Source organism: Castor canadensis, chromosome 18, assembly GCF_047511655.1.
Source record: "Castor canadensis chromosome 18, mCasCan1.hap1v2, whole genome shotgun sequence".
Lineage (NCBI taxonomy): Eukaryota > Metazoa > Chordata > Mammalia > Rodentia > Castoridae > Castor > Castor canadensis.
In genome coordinates, this window is record NC_133403.1 from 28327729 (window position 1) to 28351551 (window position 23823).

The 23823-nt window shown below is 48.0% G+C and overlaps 1 protein-coding gene across 5 annotated transcripts in view; it reads left to right on the forward strand.

The window, feature by feature from the left end:
* The window catches only part of Ssh1 (slingshot protein phosphatase 1), a 61708-nt gene that overhangs the window by 15862 nt on the left and 22023 nt on the right, over positions 1–23823 (forward strand). For 2 of the 5 annotated variants that reach the window (XR_012443530.1, XM_074061055.1), the window contains exons 1-7: positions 88–7878; positions 12967–13070; positions 16539–16603; positions 17102–17223; positions 21007–21027; positions 21538–21606; positions 22895–22960. Coding sequence is in view for 4 of the 5 variants with exons in the window: in XM_074061055.1 (XP_073917156.1) it covers positions 7547–7878; positions 12967–13070; positions 16539–16603; positions 17102–17223; positions 21007–21027; positions 21538–21606; positions 22895–22960 (779 nt within the window). In the remaining variant the exon portion in view is untranslated. Of the gene's footprint in view, positions 1–86; positions 7879–12966; positions 13071–16538; positions 16604–17101; positions 17224–21006; positions 21028–21537; positions 21607–22894; positions 22961–23823 lie in introns of those variants that run through there. The other 3 variants (XM_074061057.1, XM_074061056.1, XM_020167096.2) reach the window with 3 other exon arrangements.

Here is a 23823-nt window from a genome sequence, read left to right on the forward strand (position 1 = left end):
CTGTGGGAATGTTTGTTGCTTTTTTGGGGTATTGATGGGCAGAGAATTAGGGAGCGCATATGTACAGATGTGCATGTATATATAACATGTGTCTGTATTTATTTCATTATATATTGAAATAAGTTGAAAACCATGAGTTCAAACTGATACCTTCAATTTTGCAAAAAAGCCCAACCCTTCAATTCTGGTTTTCTCTCTTCATATTTGTGACTCCCACTGTTCCTGTAATATGCACTCGCTTGACCAGCCCCACACCTGTCAGCCACACATCTCCATAACCATCCCTACCCCACAGCAGGGCCCCTCACCTTGCTGAGCATCAGATGCCCTAGCCTAGGTGCCTGCTGTGCTCTGCCCCACCAGAGTTTTAGGGCCAAATGTTTTTTGACACTTTCCCCCTGTGGCAGTGAGCAGAAATGCAATGTGCAAGAGTTTTCCTCTCTGCTCCTCCTTCTCCATCACGTGACCTCGACCCCTCCGAGCCTCAGTTTCCCATTCAGAGATGGATGCTGAGGATTAGATGAGTCATTGTGGGTAACGGCTTAGCAGGATGCTCAACAAAGCCGCTTGTTGCCAGTGCTGGGGTTGTTCAGTGCCACTGTCTTCTGGGCACTGAGAGGGATCCAGAGACGGACATATCATAGTGCTGGTGCTCCAGATGCTCAAGGTGACAGCGTGCTCAGGTGTTTTGTTGTTTGAAGTGCTTGGTTACCTGTCCCCCAGGTGGCTGTAACCCCTCTTACAGCATTTAACTTGTCTTAATTTGTCCACCTCTTCATGAGTGTGGGCAGCGCGCAGTGCAGTGTCGCACTGTTCTGAGCAGGGATGCTTTGAGACTGGAGGGAGGGCAGTTCGGTCCATTTGTCTACCAGTATTTACTTTGAATCTGCTGTATGTCTGGCACAGAGAGATTTAAAACCTGGGTGTGCTCCTGTCCCACATCCCATCACGAGCTAAAGTGTGCTGCTGGCGGGACAGTGCTTTCAGCACCAGCAAGTAGGTAAATGAGTCAAGGAGCTGACCTGGAAATCAGGGTGGGGATCCACTACTCTCGATAAGTATATGACCTTGGACCTAAACCTCAATTTCCTCACTTGCAAAATGAGACAAGGTGCTAGAAGATATTGAAAGGGGGGAACCATGACTTGCAGCTAGGATAGCCAGGGAAGACTTCCTGGAGAAGGCAAGGCATCGGAGAACAGTACCATGCATGTGGGGAGGCAGAAGGAGGCAGGAGGCCAGGAAAAGAGACTCAAGGTGTGGGGGTTTGTAAGGGATAGGATGGAGCAGAGACTGTGTGGCATGGAGTTGGGGAGAAAAATGTGAGTGGTAATGCAAGGGAGAGTTTGGTTTTGGTTTTTTGCAGTGCTGGGGATTGAACCCAGGGCCTTGCACTTGCTCTGCGGGTTTGAGCCACACCTCAGCCCCTCAAGGAAGGTTTTTGTTATGCTTCTTGAGGTCAAGGACTGTCAGATGAGTGGAATTTAAGTCAGTGACATATCACAGCTAATTGTGGCTACCATAGAAAGTTCTAGCACAAGATGATGTCTCATTCTGGAAAGTTCTGGGAAAGAGCAGCGATTAGAACTGTGTGGAGTGGGCTTAAGGCCAGGAGGCCCCCGCCCTGATTCCCATCAGGCCGAAAGCTCCCGAGCTCTTCTGTCCTGTGCCATGGCTAGTAGGACACGGCTGCTGCCTCTCCTGCCACTTTATTCCTGTTACTGTCATCATCGCTTGCAGTGCTGCACTGGGGATTGAACCCAGAGCCTCACACATGCTAGGCAAACATTCTAGCACTGTAAAATTAATTGTAACTGAATTAAATACCAAATTCAGTCCCTTGGTCCCACTCCCCACATTTTAAGAGTTCAGTGTTTCATGTGGCCAGTGGCTACCATATTGGACAGTGCAAACACCCATCCTGCAGGGAAGTCCCTGCAGGGACTTCTCTTCCCCCTCCCCTTTTTATTAGTGTCTGAGCACCAGTGCTTGAGGGGCTGTGGATATTTCAGAGACGCACAGTGAGGGGAAAGGGGCACTAGAACTGGGTGACTGCAGAGACTGGGAAGGAAGGAGCCCTGAAAAAGTGGTATCTCCATGACTGATTTGAGGGGTGGGGCTGCACACCAAAGGAAGCACTAGGTACCTGGGAGAGTTGAGGTCACCTGTTCTTGGAATTTTTGAGTTGCTTCAACATTTCCTTTGGGGGTATTGTTCTGGCTGGCTGGGCTGTCTGTGCTGCCATAGCATTTCCTGCACAATGCGGCCTTTATGCCTTCTGCCCGGTAAGGGGGCTTAGTGACTAGTGTAAGAGGAGGGAGGAAAGCTACACCAGCCTTAGGGGAATCATCAAGGAACTATCTTAAGGTTTGTAGCGCCAGATCAGGAACCATCATTGGCTGCTGTCTTACTGATGCAGAAACAAAAATCCTGCTTTTACGAGCTTGCTGGTAGACTCAGCTGCTTGCTCCTACCCGTTGGTATGAAGGAGGGCCGTGTGGCTGGCTCAGAGAATGTCTCTTACTGTCTGAAGTGCTTCTGGACATTCCTTCTCTCTGAGAAAAGCCTACGCCGCCAGCCAAACAATCCGTGGCTCAGCAGCAGCGGCATTTGTATTGAGCCCTGCCAGCATTTCTTGCCTGTAACCCCTTTCCCTAAGCATCATGTCCCACAGAGCCAGAGTTTTCCTCTTCTCAGCAGTATGTGTTTAGGGGGGACAGTTTGAAGCTCTGGTTGACAAGTATGTCCCTAGACCTAGTTGTTTTCTTACACTCTAAAGAATGGTTTTGGGAACAAGACAGCTAGATTGCACTGGGAAGCATGAGATAAGAGAACAAGACCTTGGTAAAGCTCAAGAGTTTTGTGACTTTGAACTTGATTGCAAAACAGGGGAGGACCCCATGGGAGAGCAATGGGAAGTTTTCCATTCTGCCTGCAGCCTTTAGCTAGTCACTCTACAAATAGAGTCCCGGCTCATTTGCGTTACTAACCTCACTTTGCTCAGAAGGGGTTCTGGCTCTATCTGAGCCGTCGCCAGCCATGGTTCTGAGGCTGCCCTCGCCCATGAGCTGTGTCAGCTGTGGTAGGTCCAGCTGCCCTGCTCTCCGCCCTGGGGATTCGGAGGAAGGACATTGGACTTGGAGCTTCTCCATCCCACTCTGCCCCTCTTTACCACAGGACCAGTCTTGATTCTGTCACAGAAGAACGGAGGTGTTAGAATTAAGTGAAACAATGTAGGGGTGAGCACTTGCAAAGCAGATTGAAGCTGTAATTTACTTATTTAAAATAGTACGTGCTGAGTGCCCACAGGGGACAAGGCATTTGGGTGCTGAGAACTTGCCCTGTTGACAGATTAATGGCTCAGCCACAAGCCCAGAGTTTGCACATTCTACAAGATGAGTTTATGAGTTTATGCAGGGACGAACAAATTCTCCCATCCAAGTACTCACCAGGCCCGACCCTGCTTACCTTCCGAGACCAGATGAGATCGGGTGTGTTCTAGGTGGTACAGCCATAGACAAGGACGATCAAATTCTGAGAAAGCAATTTATGCTAAGCACACTTCTAAGGAACCGGTGTATAAAGTAGAACTTACAAACTCATGTTTATGAATCCATAGTGGGGCATTTTAGGACAATGACCAAGTCCTCCTCCATTCAGTGTACTACCGGTATGTGTTTCACGCTCTTTAACCTCCTGTGCTCCAGACCCCTCTGTTTAGTGCTTCTCTGAGGCCTGGCTCAGCCTCATTTCTTTCAGGGGGAACTTGCAAACCCTTGTGCCTGTGTGCACCTGCAGTTTTGGGGGGTTTTTTGTTTTGTTTTTTTGGTGGTGGTGGTGGTGGAGTTTGAACTCAGAGCTTCACACTTGGTAAGCAGGCACTCTACCTCCTGATTCACTCCAGCCTGAAATCTCCCCTTGTTCTGTCCCCGCCTGACCTCCCAGACTATGAGGTTCCTCCGGGGTGGACACTGGGCCAGTTTACTTCTGAGTTCCAGGGCTTAGCACTGTCTGGACACAGTAGACACTCAGTAAATACTTCGTAAAATGTAAACAGAACTAACAGAATCTCCTCAGACATACATCTTTTCTGCAATAAGGACTTTATTTCCTTTTTCTTTTTCTTCTAGAAGTACCATCAAATTCTCTGAACAAACCATAGTCCCTCAGTAATCACCATGCAGAGTCCTACATAGAAAAGTAATTCAGCTACCTTCAACCAGTCTGGTCAATTTGGGACCCTTTACATAGCCTAGACTTTAGGCTTATAGTCTGTTTCTTGTGAGATCAGCAAAGAAATCCTGCATTTAAGTAGGTTCCTGTGTCCCAAGGTATAAATTAGTTTGATAATGCTAGCTTGGGCTGCCTCACAGAGTTTTGTGTCTAAGAACTGACATCAACTAAAGTGCTGTGTCAAAGCAGAGCTTATCAAGGGCCAGGTTCGTTGATGTCATCTGATATACATGCCATGCCGCTGAGAAACAAAGTTCCTTGAAGAATTAAAACAGGTGCAGAAACACACTACAGATTAGCACACAAACACCCCTTATTTCTGCATATGTATCTGAACAATCTGTGTGCCTGGCCTCCTTTAGCATATGAGAATGTTTGTGACTCGGGGTATTTAGTTGAAGATAAAGGTGTGCACAACTGTGTGCTCCTTTCAAGGCAGAAGGCCCTAGTGTGACCTCCCCTCACAACACGTAATCAAGACACTCCTTCCTGAGAAGGAGTATTGTTGATTATTTCAAATGTAGGACCTTTAAGGTGGAGAACACCCCTCCAATGACTAAGAGAGACATGAGTGGAATTAAGATTTCATTACTTACAGGTCCTGGTAGTACATGACATGCCTAGAGATCACACATGCATGCATGCCCACAGATGCACATATGTGTGGTGTGGGAGAGAAAGAGAGGGACTAGTGGTCCAAAGCCTTTATTGGGTCCAGGAGTTGTTCAAATGGGTTTCCCGCAGGGAGTTTTATCTCCTCCTCCTCCTCCTCCTCCTTTTGTGTGGTACTGGGGATTAAAGCTTGAGCCATACCTGCTCCTGCAGAGTTCTAGTGAGTAGGTTTGAGGAAGCAGGCATGAGTCCCAGGAGATCACACAGTGACTGAGAACTGGCCTGTGGTGTATCTGCACAGTCCATGAGGGGTGTGAAGGTCAGCGGGTCAATCAAACTGGCTGTGCCTAGCTGCCCCCTGTGGAGGTCAGGAGGAAGCAGCTGTGTAAGACAGAGATCTGGATGGACCACCTTGAGGAACTGGGAGGAGGTGGAGAACTGAAAACCATTTCAGGATGACAGCCCTGCTCCTGGCATGAGAGATCCCACTTACAGAACTCACTCCAGCAGCGGCTGGAGGCTCTGGGTTTGTGTCTTTCAAGGAGGATATTTTGGTTTTTGACCCGAGTCTGACCTCGCTCTTGGTATGTAGTCATGCTGTTCCCCTTCTGGGAGGACCATGTGTTACCTTCTAGCAGTGGACAACATGGATGGTGCACCTGTGTGTGAGGTATTTTTATGAAATCTGCTAGCATGTCTGCCATTACTGTTCAGTTTAGGGGTCCTTCCTCCTGGTTGGGCATCAGAAGTACCTCTGGAACTTTCTAAAGAGCTAATGCCCAGGACTTAGTGTAGAGTTTCCAAATTAGACTGAGTGTGAATGTGTTCTAGGAGTTCCCGTGGGCTGTTCAGATGTATGCAGAAATTGGTTGTTTGGATACTAGTTTGTAGTGTGATGTTTCTACACCTGTTTTAATTCTCCAGGGAATCATGTTTTCAGTGGCATGGCTCCTACCTACGTCATGCAGGCATGCACCCATTCTTTAAAGAGGATCGTTCTCTTTGCCTTATCACTGCTTGGACTGGCCTGGCTTAGCCCTGTACCCCAACTCTGCCAATGTTCAGCTATTTGAATGAAGGAACTGATATTTGAAGGAGTATCAGAACACACATATGGCAGAACATACATGAGAACCCACAGGGGCTAAGTGTGTAGCTCAGTGCTAGAGTGCTTACCTAGCATGCACAGGCCTTGAGCTCTGTCCCCAGCATTGTAAACTAAAAACAATAAAAACAAAAAGAACCCAGAAAGATGAATTCACAGAGCAGTGCTTTGTACTTTCTCAGGCTTTGGTGTGTACCACAGTACTACTGCAGGTGCCCTGGAGATTCTAGTCTTTCTCTGGCATCTTTTATTTGTTCTAAAAACAATGGCTATGCTGCTGAGCTGTAGGAAGCCAACGTCGTGGCACAGCTCAGCACCTCATAATCTCTGCCACATGGTCAGTGCTGGGTGAACAGCAGTCCTGCTGAAGAGAAGCCCACCTTGAAAGCTCTTCGGTCAGCATGGCTCTGCCATTCCCCAAACTCTTCCTCATTCCTGCTCAGTGCAGAGGACCCAGTGTCTCCCGTCCCACAGTCTTAATAGTGGCAATAGGTAGGTGGTACAATGGGTCCTCTGCCCCTTCTGATAGTCCTTGCCCACTGGAGAGACTCTGACACTGTCCTCTGGTCCCGAAGTTCTCTTTTTCTGGGTCATTCCTTCGTCTTCCCTGGGCACAGTGCATTCAGATGTTGGAAAGAAGGCCTGAAGATGTGATCCTGTATTCTGGCTTCTCAGAGACATGTGCTGGAGTGGAACTAAAGCAGAGACTGCAGTCAGCCACTGGACAGGCACGAGCAGAGGGGACAGCAGTGCAGAGGCTTTGATTTACACTCTGGACAAGAAGAAGGCATTCCAGGGGTTGATAAAGTGGGCATGGGGCAGATGGGTGTGGCCGCCCATCTCTAAGGGCATGTGTTCCTGGGTGAGCAGTAGTTCCTCATCTGCAAAATAATGGTGGTGTGTGAGTCACTTCATTCTTTAGTGAGGATCAATTGATCATTGGGAGCTGGATGAAGCTTCCTAGATGAGACTTCCAGAAACTTCTACACGGTGCCCCTCCTCCATGACGTGGTAATTGCTCTCCCTTCCCTCTTCCAAACCCTGCCAGGGTTCATAGGACACTTATGTGTCCTGCGCTGGGGTTATTCATATCCTCTGCTCATTTCACAGCCAGCTGTCTGCAGCTCCTTCCCTCTGGGAGGATTTGGGGCTCCCATCACAACCCCTCGGGGTCTGAGCCTTGCTCTTCCTTTGCATTCTGGCCTGCCTGGGCACGAGGCTCCTCTCAAAGCTCCTCATAGAAGCACTTGGGGTTCCCTCCACCTGGAATGTCCCTGGCCAAAGGTCACTAGGCCCTCAAGTAGCTATTAGCCTGACTAAAGCATTTTCAGAATGTGAAAGTGCCTTTGAAAATGGATGTGGCAGCTGCTCACATCGCCATTGGGTGGAGGGTCAATACCTTGAAAGAAAGAGACGTCCTTAAATATTTGATTTTTAACCAGGATGCGATTCTCTTGCTTGGGGTTTATTTCTTGGTGGCCAGCTGTTTCCCCTCCTGGTTCCTAATGTGCACCCTATGGCTTGTTCCCAAAGCTGGCAGAACAGCCTGTAGGAGTGAAGCGATTAGGGGAACTTCAGCTGTTTTGCTCCCTCTGAATGGATGCCTTTCATCATGAAATGCTGGGACAAGGGCCTTTTCAAAGCAAAATATCAGAGAAAGACGAGTGCCACAAGAGCCACTTGCTCTTTGGGTGGGACCATCGTCTGAGGAGGACTCTACTGCTGCCGTGGAAGAGCCCGCAGCCTCATCCTCACCTCCCGTGTCCTGTAGGGAGTGGACGGCAGGGGCTCGCCAGCACTTCATGTTTCAGAAGGGGCATTGAACATGTGAATTCTGCAGTCATGGACCTTTTTTATGTTTCTGACTTCTGCATCTTCCTTCGACCAGCTCGGTACCTCTGCTGTTCAGAGGCTTCCAGCCCGAATTAGTACGTATGAGCACTGCTGATTTCTGCTTCCTGCCAAGTATGAGATTCTGGGTGGCACTTGCTGGGTAGTTCCGAGGCCTGGGGTTTAGGGGAAGTGTTGTGAGGGCTGTGTTTGTCTTCGGTGTCTTTAGAAACTTTAATATTGTGAGGTCTTCCCAGAAGATGGCAGTCAGTGTCTAAGGACATATATGTATTGTGGAGATGGGGCGCTGAGCATGGTAGTCACAGGGGCACAGCCAGACCCTTGTTCATCCCTTGACAAGGTTTTCCTTAAAGCAGTGGAGGAGGACGGGTCCCTTTTGTTGTTCTGGGTCAGGGACTTCTGTCACTCTTTTTGGGACACTAAAACTTTTTTGAGAAGGCTAATTTTTCAGAGGCTTCCATGAATGACTAGTGGATTTGTGGGTTTCATGCCCTGGCTTCCTAGTAAGGTGGGTGCTGTCACCCACATGGATTTCTTAAAGGAGTTCCCTGGTGAGCACTCCGAGGTGCCAATGGATCCAGGTGCCGTACTTCTCTGTTACTAGAAGCACGGGAAGCCCTGGCCTGGGGAATAGTGCTCATCTGCCACTATCTGACTCACACGGAGGGCATGAGAGGCTGCGGGCTGGCAGTGAGCTAGGGAGCTAGGTCATGAAGGATATGTGCATCATCCCATGATGACCATGCTGTGCGGCCTCCTGCCCTCCCTGCTGGAGAGTTTCCTTCTGCTGTGTGCCTTACTGTATTTCCAGTTGACCTCAGCCTTGGAGCCTGTGCTCTCGAGCTTCCCTGCAGCATCAGTCTTGTTCCTTACAGGAAATGCCTGGCACTGACGATCAGGAGAACTCAGGCAGTGGTTCCAGGACCCCATGACTTCTCGGGGCAGGGGGAGGCTCCAGTCCTTGTCAGGCTGAGGAGCAGCTGGCTGCCTGTGTGGTCATCACAGGGTAAAACCAGCCTTTTAAATTTTTTTTTTCTTTCCTCCTTCATTGTTCCCTTTTTTCAAAAGGAAGTATAAGGGAAACCAAGGGGAATTTCTGCTTATGATTTCCAAGGCAAAGCTCGCTGTTTATGGTTGGCTGTTTCCAGAGTGCTCTGATTTCTGGTCAGTATGAATTTTTTTTTTTTTTTTTCAAAAAAGGTTGCTGTTACCTTAAGAAGATTTCTCAAGCTGTTTTGATGAACTGATTGTTGTTTTAGGTTTCATGGGCCAGGAGCTCCCAGCCTAGTTCTTTGGGATTTGGATGAGCATAAATAATAAATGTGTCCAGGCCAGAATAGTTTGAAAACCGATTTGGTTGGAAAATTCTAAGAAAGGAGATGGTGAGAAGTCTTAGGGGTGGGAAGGTGTAAGGGGCTTCTGCTGCCTGCTGACGGGGGAGCCTGGATCTCACTGGACCTGGTAGGTGCTTCCTGAGGGTGAGGAGACACTTCAGAGAAGGGCGTATCTCATTTTCTCAGTAAGTGTGATCCCTGAGCACAAATACATGACTGTCACTGGTGGAAAGGCCACCTTGGTGGTGTATCTGCAGTAGCAGGTGAAATAGTGGGTTCCGTGAAGTGTTGGTGTCATCAAACAGCCATTTGTCATCCTTCAGAGGTCTGGATGTGCGAGGACAGCCACACCGTGGTTTCATAGCTGGGTGTCTCTGTTTTCAGCATGAGAGTTTAGCCAGAAAAATAACAGATTATTGTGTCATGGACTTTATATCATAGAAAATAAGTTTCCAAAAGCAGCTGACTTACATGTTAGTTCATGTGCCATTTTCTTAGCACCTGGAGGTATATTCTAGAGGTAGCTGAGTTTTTGTTGCTGTTTGGTTTTTTTGTTTTTTTTTTTTTTTTGGAGATAGGGTCTTTCTACGTAGTGCTGGCTGGCCTTAAACTCCCAATCGTTCTACTTCTGCCCCCCAAATACTGGGATTACAAGTGTGCAGCACTACACCTGACTTTAGCTGAGTTTTTTTATTCCAGGATATCAATGTTTAACTACAAACGTTAGGTGTTTGGGACAAAGATGACCTTGTTTTTTAATATTACAGCTAATATCTTCTATTTCTGTCAGGAACTGATTTGCTTAAGTCCAAGGTTCTAGTTTTAAAGGCACTGCTTTTCCTTAAAGATTTTTCTTTCAGATCATTTATATGTTGGTTGGTGGCTCAAGAGAGAATTACTCTTTTCTCTAGTTCCTGGTCCCCTTCTCCTATTGGCCTCAGTTGCTTTTAAGGTTTGAAGTCTTGCCTTGTTCATTTTCAAGAAAATGTCTGCTAAATCTGAATAAGATGTCCCTTAAGGTAAAAATGGTGTTTCAAGAAAACAAAGTGAATGCTAATTCCCCTTCCCTGGAATAAAAGGCCATCCTTAATGACTTGCTGCTAACAGTGCATTAGAAGTGACACCACGTAGCCTGGAACTGTGATTCTTCTACCTATTCCCACCATGTAGCTGAGATTACAGCCTGGCTGTGCTAACCAACTTCATCACAGAACTGCCATGATAATTTCCCACTGAAGCTGATGCTGTTTGAGGAATATAAAGACTTTATTTACAAAAAGTTCAGGAACTCTGAGACAAAGATCTACAAGCAACGCTGCTTCGGGGCCCAGGATCTGTTTTCCTTTCCTGTAACATCTTTAAAATGGAAGCTACCCTCAAGGAAACCCCCCAGGACAGACCACCTGCCAGGCAGCAATGACTCTCATTGTAACAAGGTTCTGTCTGACCAATTCAGAGGCAATGAGCAACCAGACCACCTGTGACTGCCACCTATGACCACCAGAACACACCTGGGACTTGAATTAATAGTTATCCATACTTCTTTCTTCCTGCTCGCAGTTCTTCTGCTGTTTAAACCTAAATCAAATGTCTGTGCGGGGAAAACAGGATGAAATGCATAGCTTTCTTCTTGATACATTAATTAAATCTCCTTTGTCCAACCTCCAAAAAAAAAAAAAAAAAAAAGAGAGAATTACTGTTTTGTTTTGTTTTTTGTTTCTTGTTGTTTGAATATTGGGGTTTGAACTCAGGACTTTGCACTCACTTGAATCATACCTCCAGCTGTTTTGGGTTTTTTTTTTTTTTTTGAGATGCAGGGTCTCATGTTTGCCCAGGGTGGCCTGAACCATGATCCTTCTGTTTTGCTCTTCTCGATGTTGCTGGGATGGCAGATGCATGCCATCACACCCAGCAATTGGTTCAGATGGGGTCTCCCAAAGTTTTTTTCTGGCTGACCTTGAACTGAGATCCTCCTGATCTCAGCCTCCCAAGTAGTAGGATTATAAATAGATCTGTATTTTGACAGATCTCTATGTGTATAATATGTCTATAATTTGAGCTGTGATCTAATTTCACAAAATTAATAAATTATTTATTTATTTATTTTTTTGGTGGGACTGGGGTTTGAACTTAGGGATTTGTACTTGCAAAGCAGGAGCTCTACCCTGAGCCACACCTCCAGTCCATTTTGCTCTGGTTATTTTGGAGATGGGGGCGTCTCATGAACTATTTGCCCAGGCTGGCCTGGAACTTCGATCCTCCCTATCTAAGTCTTCAAGTAGTTAGAATTATAGGTGTGAGCCACCTGTGCCTGGCTAAAATATAAGATTTTATATTTTGAAAATCAAAAATAGCCATTTAAAAAGTTAAGATGTGTTCAGTTTTTGAAAATACTAAGAAGTGGAAAGAAGATAATCCTAGATGACCCTGTTAATAGTTTTGGTATACTTTATGGGTGATTTTTATGACATTTTGTTTTTCTTTGTGGTACCGGGGCTTGAACTCAGGGCCTACACATTGAGCCACTCCGCCAGCCCTTCTTTGTGAAGGATTTTTGAGATAGTTATCTTGGGAACTATTTGCCTAGGCTGACTTTGAACCTTGATCCTCCTGATCTCTGCTTCCTGAGTAGCTAGGATTATATAATTAATAACTGGGCCTCCTATTTCATGTTTATTTTCTTTTTTCTTTTTTCTTTTTTTTGGTGGAACTGGGGTCTGGACTCAGGGCTTCACACTTGCAAAGCAGGTGCTCTACTGCTTGAGCCTGTCCATTTTGGTTATTTTGGAGATGGGGTCTTGTGAATTATTCGCCCAGACTGAACTGGAACTACAATCTCAGCCTCCCAAGTAGCTAGGATTATAGGTGTGAGTCACTGGCACCCAGCTCTAAGTTGTTTCTTGAGGTTTTTTGTTTGTTTTTGTTTTACCATGCTGGGCTCAAACTCGGCCTTATAGGCAAACCCAAGCAAGTGATCCACCATCACACCACATCCCTAGCCCTCAGTTTTATGTGACAGGGTCTCACTGTGTAGCCCAACTTGACCTTGAACTTGTGATCCTCCTGTCTTAGCCTCCAGAGTGCTGGAATTACAGGTGTGAATTACCACATCTGACTCAAAATGTTGTTTTTTGGGGGATCAAACCCAGGGCCTCAAACATGTTAGGCAACTGCTCTGCCATTGAGCTACACCCAGAGCCCTACTTGTAATTTCTTTTAAGTTTTAGGTTGAATACCAATGTTTTTGGCAGTTAAAGGAATGAAGGCCAAATACTCATTCTGCTGAGAAATTCAGTGGGTGAGTTTGAGTTTTCCTACAGGAATAGTGGACCGAGAAGCCAGGACTAAGTGAAATCACAGGTCTGAAGCTAGCCAGGTTCCTTAAGATACAAACAACTAGGGAAGGTGTAGTTTTGAGGGCAGCAAGAAGGGGTGAAGTGGATAAAAGTCAGAGAGTTAGAAGCTGAGACCAAACAGCAAGGGTGTGGAAAATTCAAAATGAATTTGCCCTTTGCTCTTTGGGGTCTCTGTTTTAGAAAATCCTTCACTTCAGTGAATCCCCTGTTTGGTGTCTGCAGGAAGGGGTTCTTGGTACTGGGAGAACACCCAGAACTGTGTGTTCCAGCAGAAAGCATTGCTTCACCATGAAAGCTGCATCCGCAAGCTTCTAGCAGAGGCAAGGCTTGGAGGAGCACTGTGTGAAGTTACAACAGACTTTCTCTCCTTTACCTTTCAGGTGCTCTTTGTCCTCTCTAAAGCTGTCCTCTGCAGTGTGCTCTGCATTTTCCCCATGGATGCAATCTAACTGTGCTCTGCTTTTCTCCTTCTCAGCCTGAGCGAGAGCTTCTTCATGGTGAAAGGAGCAGCCCTCTTCTTGCAGCAGGGATGTAGCCCTCAGGGCCATCGGAGTCTTCAGCACCCTCACAGGCATGCAGGTAACAGCTCCACCTCACTGCTCTTACCTTGGGGCTTCTTTTCTGGACAACAGAGTGACCTTGAGTGATCAGTGGGAAGCAATTTGCTGGCCTTGAGGCCAGAGAAGTAGTAAACACAGGTTCATAATGACTAGTGCAGTTGGAGTTCAGGTGTCCTTGGGGGGCACTAAAAGCCAGTGAGCCTTTGAAGCCATTTGTGTCTATGGGAGAAAGCTGGGGGGCAGCAAAGATACTTGCAGATATCAGCAAAGATATTTGCAGATAATCAGATAACTGCAGTGGGACTTGTGAACAAGTGGACCGAAATGTAGTGTAGCCAGATGTGTCCTTTGGAAAAATAAGGACCTGAGGTGCTGTGTGCCTACTTGGGGGACGCTGCCGTTTCTCTGGGCACTCAGATAACCCTCCTTTGGGTTATTTTGTCCTTAGGTTTAAACTGAGAGCCTCCAGCCTGACCACTTGAGCCATACCCTCCAGACCTTTTTGCTTTCGTTAATTTTCAGGGTAGGATCTCACTATTCTTTTTTTTTTTTTTTTTTTTTTTTTTGCAGTACTGGGGTTTGAACTCAGGGCCTCACACTTGCTAGGTAGGCACTCTTGCCACTTGAACCACTCCACCAGCAGAGTCTCACTTGTGTACAAGGAAGCATCATGGTTTATAGAAAGAATATTTGCTTTGGAGTTGGGTGTGGTGGTACACATCTATAATCCCAGCATTCAGGAGGCTGTGATGGGAGGACTGTGAGTTGGAGGCCACCCTGAGCTACATACTGAGACCTTGTCTAAAAAAAGAGAGAGAGAGAGAGAGAAGGAAGAAGGAAAAGAAAGGAAAAAAAGCAAAATACTGCTTTGAAGCCAGACAGTCCTGGCTTCTGAAGTTAGTTCTGTGACTTACTGAGCAATTCCAGTTGACTTCCGAGCCTCAGTCTCCTAATCTTCACAATGAGCACCAAATGCCTGAGACAATATGGAAATCAAAAGCGTCGCAGGTAAAATAGCTACCCTTCCAGTAAATGCCTTATGTGTGCATAAAACGTGTGTGTAATATGTATGTAGCTGTAACTGTTGCCACAGTAACTTCTGATATCATAAAACCATACCTAACACCATCCTTCCCCAATTTGCTAGTGGTTCTGCCCCATTGTGAATTTGGCCATCGCTCATGTCTTAACTATCACGTACACAACAGAGCAAACGCTCTGTCTGTGCTACCAGGTATGAGGCCAGCTCGTTTACCTCTTGAATGCACACGAGGGTGGGAAGGAAGCTGCTGACTGGTTGGCTTTTCTGTCCCTGACGTCTGGAACCAACAGTGAGCTCAAGAGGGCAGAAAGGCCACCAGCTGTCCAGGGATAATCAGCAAATGATCTTGGAGTAGGTGCAGATTAAACTTTAAACTTTACATGCATTCCTTCTTTCCTACCACCAAGTGCGCAGGTGAACCACGGTCCCCTCGGTAATCCCTGAGGGTTAGTTCTGTCCATGGGAGAGGGATTCAGCTGGGTCCAGCCATCCAGTCGATGGGAGGCCTGTACCAAGCCTAGACTTTGGCTCAGATCTTCTGACTTGATTGCTGTGTGGATGGCAGACTACGGTTTGAATTGTGACCCCCATCAGTAATTCATAGCCCAGCCACCGATCCCACAAGAGGCGTGCATCTGTGTGGCACAGGCCTCTCTCAGTTGGGTGTGCTTTCCTCTATGTAGTTCTGTGACTTGGGGTGGATGGTAGAGGGCCTGGCAAGTGAGAAACCAACCTGTGGGGGCTGTGTGGCATCGTGGCACTGGAGACACAACAGGTGAGGTGCCACTTAAGTGGAGGAGAGGACTCTGGAGCTCCATATCCTTTCATGTGAATCATCATCTTCAGATCATTCCTCATGGAAAGCCATGCCTGGCGGGGGGTGGGGTGGAGTGGGAGGGGAGATGCATGCTGTGTAATCCTGTCACTGCAAAGCACGGATATGAAGGGCATCTTTGTTTTTTTTAACATTTTATTTATTGTGGAAAGAACACTTAACATGAGATCTACCCTCCTGATTAGAGGAGCAAATTTCTAATGAGCTGATTTCTCACTGACACAGGAAGTGCAATTTAGACTTCATATGTCATTCTGTCTTGAGATGAGCAAGATGCTTTTACAAAAGGAACAAGTGCAACACTTGGAGCATTTGCTTGTGTAAGCAATGTCCATCCTCCCAGGACAGGATGCTCAGTGTGATCTGGAGGATCGTTTTTGGTGTTTTTTGTTGTTTGTTTGCAGTGTTGGGTATTAAACCCAGGACTTTGCAAATGCAAGACAACCACTCCACCACAGAGCTACATCCCCAAACTCCTATTGAGTAATTAAAAAAAAAATAGGGCTGGGCGCTGGTGGCTCACACCTGTCATCCTAGCTACTCAGGAGGCAGAGAACAGGAGGATTGCAGTTTGAAGCCAGCCTGGGCAAATAGTTCACAAGACCCTATCTTGAAAAAAACCCTTCATAAAAAAGGGCTGGTGGAGTGGCCCAGGGTACAGGCCCCAGTACCACAAAGAAAGAAAAAAAGGGAGGGAGGGACAGAGGGACAGAGGAAAGGGAAAGAAGGGTGGAAACCTGCCTTAGATTGGACACTCAGCATACAGCTGGTGCCTTATAGCATCACTTAGACATTTCCTCCCGGGAATAGAAACAATCTCTGACTCTTGTGAAAGATGCAGAAGAGCCATGCGCTGGTGGCTCATGCCTATAATCCTAGTTACTTGGGAGGCTGAGGTTGGGAGGATCATGGTTTAAGGTGAGCCCAGGCAAATAGTTTGCTAGACCCCCTCTCCAAAATAACCAGAGCAAAATAAACTGGAGGCATGGCTCAAGTGATAGAGCACCTGCTTTGCAAGTGTGAAGCCCTGAGTTCAAACCTCAATCTCATTAAAAAAAAGAAAATGCAGAAGAATTTGAAGAGTGACAGTGACAGTCAGTCCTTTCTCACATCACCCTGTGGCAAGTGTCTTGCTCCAGCCATGCTGTAGTTTCTGCTCCCCACCTTCCAAGAATTTTGCTTGAATGAAGTAACATTTTTTTCTGGGTTTGTGTGTATATTCCAAATTTTGTATTAAAAACACCCATTGCAAGTATTTCACGATGTAAGGGAAACTTTGAGCCGCGTGCTGGTGGCTCACACCTGTAGTCCTAGCTACTCAGGAGGCAGAGATCAGGAGGATCATGATTCTAAGCCAGCCTGGTGAAGGCCGTGAGTTCAAGCCCCAATACCGCAAAAATAAATAATTAAATAGAGAGAGAGAGAGAGAGAGAAACTTTGCACAACAGGACAGTGAGCTGTTCATTGCCCATCCCCTTCATAGTGTTCAGGAGGAGGAAAGATGGAGTTTGAGTGGTTACATAGAGAAATTTTATGGAGAGAAATTTTACTTAGAATCTTCTTCCAGCCGTTCAAGTCAACAAGTAGTCTTCTAACCGTTGTTCCCACAGGTGACCTGCCCCAACACCTGCAGGTGATGATCAACCTCCTGCGCTGTGAAGACAGAATCAAGCTGGTAAGGAGCTCAGAATGTACCCTCTCCTTTTTAATGGTGACAGTTGGTGGGGGTCGCTGTGACTGACAGGGGGAGGAGCTTCTGCGTAATTGTGCATTCTCCACATTGTTCACAAAGCCAGGGATGGAACTCACTCAGTGTAGCGCTCACACTTAGCACGGGCGAGGCCCTGTCCATCCCCAGCATTACAAAAAAAACCTCAAAGAAGCCAAAGCCAGCTCTGCTCCCATGCCTAGAGGGTTTAACAGAAGGGTGCGCCTGTTCCGTGGTGGTCTGTGCTGAATGGAACCCCTTTCTGTGGATTTCACTACTTGCTCGGCACACATTCTGGGTGGCCCCTGGGCTCCAGGCCTGTCTCTGATGTAGGGATGTAAGTGAGACCTTGCTTCTGCTCTCAAGAACTTGCTCTTCATTTCTTCCCTGGTGGAGGGAACGGTGCGGGGGAGGGAGGGAGGCCCCCCTGAGGGCCAGCCGCTGAGAGCCCTCATCCTGGTGCAGGCTGTGCGCCTGGAGAGCGCCTGGACGGACCGCGTCCGCTATATGGTTGTGGTGTACAGCAGTGGGCGCCAGGACACTGAGGAGAACATCTTGCTGGGAGTCGACTTCTCCAGTAAGGAAAGGTGAGTCTCGTAGGATGCTGGGGACAAGATTGCTGCTAGAAAAGGCTTCAGTGGTGTCCCATAGCCATGGAAGAGGAGTGGAATGTGGCGTGGTGGAGGGCAGGGGATGGGAAGGTACATTGTGTCAAATCTTGTGAGCCAGGTACTATGCCTAAGCCGATGTCTGCTGTCAGAGAACTCAGGGTCTACCGAAAGGACAGAACAATTACACTGTGTTCAGAGGTTTAACACTGGGAGCAATAGAAGAGGAAGGGTTTCAGTCCACTTTCTGTTGCTGTAGCAAAATACCAGAGGCTTGGTAGTTTATAAAGAAAAAAAGGTTTATTTACCTCACAGTTTTAGATACTGAAAGTACAAGATGAGGCAGCCCCATCTGTGTGGGGCTTGTGGCTGATGGCATCCCAGTGGTGGCATTGCATGCACTAGAGATCACATGAGATAGGAAGCCAGAGCAATCCAGGGGCCAGCCAGGTTCTTTTTATACCAACCTGCTCTCACGAGAACTAACTCATTATGAAGCCAGATTAATTCCTTCTGCGGGAGCATCCATGACCTAATTACCTTCCACCAGACCCCACTTTTCAGAGGTTTCACCACCTCCACACCACCACACTGGGGCCCAAGCTTCCAATGGGTGAACCTTTGGTGACACCTAAAACCACATCCAAACCATGGCAAGGAACCCCTTAGCCAGGGATGCTTCCCAAGGGAGGAACCGCTGTGGTGAGTACTGATAGTCCTGACAAGCTGGAGTCTGCTAAGTGGAGCAGGGGGGATGCCTTCTAGGCAGACGGACCCTTGAGGGAGTGTGTGCCTGGTCCAGTAGTGAATGGCACAGGGCCCTACATGCTTTTCACCAGATCCTTCTTCAGAGTCTTAAGCTTAGAGCTTAGAAGTTGTAGCATGGGCCTGTAGTGTGTGGAGTGGCTCAGTTCATATCTAGGAGACTGAGGCAGGTAAGGTCATTGCAAAGCCTGACTGTCAGAATGGCATTATCCATTACCTCACTGTATAAATACATCGACTGCTGGCACTCCCTGTGTGTGAGGCAGTGGGCTAGGCTCCACAGAAGCAAAGTAGCCACAGCACACAGCCATGGCCTCAAAGAACAGAGGCACTAGCAGCAGCCATGAGTGTGAGAGGCTGAGCGATGGAGTGATGCCCGGGCCCCAGAGAGAACCCAGGAGGAGTGGGTGATGCTCAGTGGGTCTTAGAGAACCAGTGGGCAGGGGCAAGGGTGTATCTGTAAAGTGGTTCAGGCAGAGTCAGTAGCAGGAGAAAAGTCCCATAAAGTGAATGGCCTCGGTGACTGTGCAGTCTTTCTCCCTACTGAGAGCAAGCTGCTGGGAGCCACAGGCTGGTACCCGAGCCTTTTCTTTTGTTAGTCATGAATGAAAAGGGGTGACTTTTCCTCCCAGAACCTCAGTGCACCGTGAGAAAGCTTTCTGCAGCACGCCGAAGGCGGTTGGAGTAGGAGCTGACATCCGTGACCTTGGCCCGCTTGGGAAATCAGAGTCTAGAACACGTAGTGTGCCTTTCTCAGGAGGGGAGCTCTGAAGAGCGGCTGGGTACACTGTCATGATGCCTGTAGGCAGATGCTGTCAAGTATAGTCAGAGGCCCATCTTTTTTGGCATGGTTGTGAGGCAGACATTAGTGTCTAACAGTACAGCAGTTGTTTTTTCAGACAAGAACAGGCATGCTCTGGGTGGTATAGCTGTAGACTGTGGTTGTTTCTTCGATGCTCACCCAGCCCTTTGGGACCTACCAGGGGCCGAGACATCTCTCTCCAGGTAGAGTCCATTCCAGTAGCCTCTCCTCATCCTCAACCAGAACCTGCCTCCTAGACCACACCCCTCATTTTAATCCTACATGTGGAAGCCTCTCCCTGTGTCCCCATTGCAGAGTAGAGTTGTCCCACGAACTCTCATTTAATCCTTAAATCACCCTGTGGGATAGGGAGCTCTGCTTTACATGGTACAAACGAGGAATCAATGCTCAAAGAGCTCAAGACCCTGGATACACCACGGTCATCCCAGTAAACAGCTGAGCTGGGACTCAGACCTGGGTATTCCCCACTCGTTCTTTCCCAGAGTGTTGCAGTTCTTGTATACACACTGTCTGTACTTGTTACCACGTATGTACGTGTAAATCCTTTCCACATGCCAAGTCCATCCAGGTGCTGGGGCTGCATCATTAAGGGCATACATCACCTGTGTCCTCAAGTCCAAGGTCATGGATGGATGTTGGATGCACACATGTGCACCAGCTTCATTTCTCACCAGCTGGAGTAGATGGGCCCCACCCTTACGTGTCCTCCTCTTCCACCACATGCTTCCCCTTGGCGCCCTCTCCCTTTGGTCCAGTTGCCTCTACCACATGCACTGCCCTTAGGCCAGTGTCTCCCTGAGCTGCCTGATCCAGAGCCCCAGCCTGCCTGCGGGGCCAACTCAGGGCAGTTCAGGTGTCCTGTGTCTTGAGGGAAGGGTCACAAGACTGATAGGGAGTGGCTAAGGGACCTTACTGTCACTAGACCTGATAAAGCTGTACACGTGGTCCGTGCCTGGGTGTTACCCAGGCTGGGAACTGGTGTTCTGCTTCTGCGCTGTGTGGGCACCAGGTTCTTTTCTCTCTGGACCTGAAAACAAAGACCTGGTCCTCACCTGCTGTCTTTGGCCTGATGTGGCAGCTTACAGGGAGCTCAGGGCAGCCATCCACAATTCCATCTTGGGTTAACTTTGTTTCAGATTTTGAGTGCCCCCCCCACCACATGTTAGTGTGTTGCCATCTATAAAGGGCTTCCACAGCAGGCTCTGTGACAGGCCTGTCTCCTGCTTGCACCTCCAGACCTGTCCAGGCCTAGTTGGCTTCTCTGTTCTTGCTGGCCTGGCCCCAAAGGCTTAGGACCTGCTTTCTTCTCTCACTCACTTTTTGCAGGGTCACTCTTCACCTGAACAGATACAGTTTCCACATGTCCTCCCCCTGTTCCCAGATGTATGACCCCATAGCCACTCCGTCATTTTAGAAACTTTCTTAGTCACTATAGGACTACTAGAGACACAAAAATACCAGCCATAGGACGGGAGGGAACATAACACGTGGAGTTGTGTCATGGCTCCTAGGTAGTGCTCAGGCTCTAGTCCTGTGGACTTTGGCCTACTCACCTGCATCCCCCTGCCAGTGTCTAAGGGAGGCCACTTGAGGTTCCTCTTGTTTCATAAGGACATTCTCAGCCTGTGCCTGGACCTTTGGCCTCTCAATCTATGTTCCTTGTAGCTCTATGCTGTGATCTGTTCTCTATAGCTCCTGGTGTGGGTTGTGAGGGCTTAGGTCGGGCCTTCCAGGCCTGCCCACACATTCCCAGGACACCTGCCTGGACTTTGTGCATGTCATATTGTGCTCCAGAAAATAACCACTTTCTGGTGCTGGCACAAGTGAGTGGTCCTGAGAGAATCCAATCTTATTTTGCAGCCGTACAAGAGAGATGTAGGGAGCCTATTGAGACTGGGTGGCACTGCAGGAGGGGGAATTGGAAAATTTGCCCAACGCAAAAGGCTTCGTGCAGTTTGACCTAACTGCCTTGACACTACCTTCCTGGAAGATACAGAAGTGCAGTATGGCAGGGGGCATGCTTAGCGGGCAGTGCTTAGAAGAGGAGCTGGTTTTCTGAGCACCTGAGCTCCCTGTGTGCAGGTGCGGGAAGCAGCATATTACACATGCTCCAAGAATTTCCATCCTCATCTGAGGAGACCCTGTGATAAGCCCGTTCTGTCTCTCTTTCTCAGTGGCGCCAGTCTCGAAAGTCGGTAAGTATCATTTCACTGTTAGGATGGGCAAAACAAAACCAGATTAAGCTAGTTTATAAAATGGCAGTTGCCCAAAAGGTAGAAAAACAGAAGTCTGAACATGAGCTGCAGTCATGGTGTGGGTGCCTTCCCCTTTCCCCCAGGGCAGGCAGAGCTGGGGTTGGCTGCCCTGCTTGCTCATGTACCTCAGGTGGGTATGGCCCTCTGCCAGTCCTCTCCACTGCAGTGTGGGCATGTGGCCAGCTGGATGTTCCCAGTACCCCAAGAGGCTGAGCCGGCTTATGGAGTGGCATGCCTATGAAGATGGTGCGGCCATTCGGTGCCTTGCTCTCGCAAGGCCATTCCAGACTGTGTCTTCTAGAATCCAGCAGTGAGGGGACCCTGCCCAGGCAGCCTGACCCTGGTCAGTGGTTGTCTGTGATCTGGACAGGCTTGGTGCAGAGACTGAGGGAAGACTGCAGGTATATGTGGGTGGCTGCTGACTCTAGATGCCTTCTCTTCCCCATGCAGTAAAAGCTGCACCATTGGCATGGTTCTCCGGCTGTGGAGTGACACGAAGATCCACCTTGATGGAGACGGGTAAGATCTTTCCACGTCTCGGAGAGATTCCTATTGTAGACCCCAAGCCAGGAGCTGGTGGGCATCCTGGGGTAATCCCACTGTCCAGTGGATTGCACTAGGAGTGCCACAGCTCTCCCACAAGCCACGTGGAAAGGCACACTTTGCACATTCTATAAGGAAGTTTAGCTCATGAGGTATCCCTGGAAGCATGTGACACGAGGGCTGCTGCTGAGTGAAGTTCACAAGCTGCAGCCAGGGACTGGGGATGGAGCTCAGCAGTGAAGCGTTTGTCTAGCATGCGCCGAGCCTGGAGCGTGATCCCCAGTACCACAAAAAAAAATAATAATAATAAAAAAGAGCAGCAACCAACTGACACTTGTCCATTTGCGTGGATTTTTAAGCACATGCTCTCTGCGTGCCCTCTGTGGGCTAGGACTGAAAGTTCACAGACAGGTGTCACACAGCATAACTCATTATTTTGGCAGTTACCAGGAAGAGTCATACCATTGACAGGTGTAGCAGTGTTTTAGGGGCCAGTTCAGGGACCCCAAAAGTAAAATTATGCAGCCTGGGCAGGTTGACAAGAGATGACCATTCCTCTGCGTTCCCTCCCAGGGAAGTGCATGGATGCTCTGGTGAACGGCGAGAAGTGAAGGAAGTTATCCTACACTGGGATTACAAGCAGGTGAAAGTCACCTGACCTCACAGACAGGGCTGGGAGGGAAAACTTGATTTTTGAGTGGTGCGGTTGTGAGAATGTTTTGTTTTTTTAAAAATTGTGTTTTTCATGAGTATATTTTCATGCTGTTACCAAAAAAAAAAAAAAAGCGTGTAGTGCCTGAGGTAGCAGGTGGGCTGGGACAGTTGTGGAAATGAGAAGAGATGCCACCTTGCCTGGCACCCCTTGCTGGACTTGGAGTTCTTGGTAGAATTCACCACGCTGGCTTAAAAACAAGTCTTCCTAGCTGGGCACTGGTGGTTCGCGCCTATAATCCTTGCTACTCAGGTGGCAGAGATCAGGAGGATTGCAGTTCGAAGCCAACCCCAGCAAATAGTTCTCTAGGTCCTATCTTGAAAATATCCATCACAAAAAAGGGCTGGTGGAATGGCTCAAAGTGTAGGCCCTGAGTTCAAGACCCAGTACTGCAAGACAAAAAAACAAGTCTTCCTTACTTGCAAGCAGACTTTCTGGTTTTTCCCTTGGCTAATCAGAGTCCGCAGTGGGCCTGCTCCCAGTGTCTCAAAGTGACTTGATTCAAAGGGCTTGAGTTCTCAGCACAGTCTTTCCTTTTGTTTTTCTTTTCAGGGGGTTCAGCGTGAGCACAGCAGGAAGAATGCACATATTTAAGCCTGTATCTGTCCAGGCCATGTGGTAAGTGTGAATAGAAACAATGCTTCCCAGAAGCTCGTGGAGGAGAGTATGTGGCAGAACAGTCCTCACGTAAAATGTGCCATTCTAAGCTTTTCGAGTATTCTGTGCAGGGGCAGTGAGTACATTGTGCAGGCCCCGCCCATTCCAGAACTCTCATCATCCCAGACAGGCTCTGCACCATTAAACCAATAACTTTCTCTTCTCCCTGAGGCGCCGGTAACCCCTATTCTTTTATGTCTGTGAGTTTCCCTATTCCAGGAACTTAAAAGAAGTGCAATCATACAGTATTTCTTACTGCTTTCACTTAGCATAACGTTTTTAAGGTTCATTCATGTTTGAACATATATCAGTTCTTTTTTTCTTTCTGTGGGACTGGGGTTTGAACTGAGGGCTTCAGGCACTCTGGCTTGAGTCACACCTCCAGTCTGTTTTGCTGTGGTTAGTTTGAAGGTGTGGTCTCTTGAACTAATTATGTGGGCTGGCCTCGAACCTCAAACCTCCTGAGCTCAGCCTCCCAAGTAGCTAGGATTGCAGGTGTGAGCCACTGGTGCCTTCAGGGTTGTTCCCACCCATGGTTCTTGTGAGTAATCCTGCTCTGATCATCGTGAACATTTGCTGGAGGCTCTGCTTTCAGTTCTCTTAAGGATATACCTGTTGAGTCAAATTGCTAGACTAGATGCTCTAGCATTTGGAGAGCCACCAAACTGTTCTCCACGATGGCTGGTCCGTTTACACTCCCATCAGCAAAGCATAAGTGTTCCGATTTCCTTGTGCCCTTGTCAACTTGCTACGTGTATATGATATAAACATGACCATTGTAGTGCTGCAAAGCATTTCCTCAATGATGGTTAACACTGGGCATT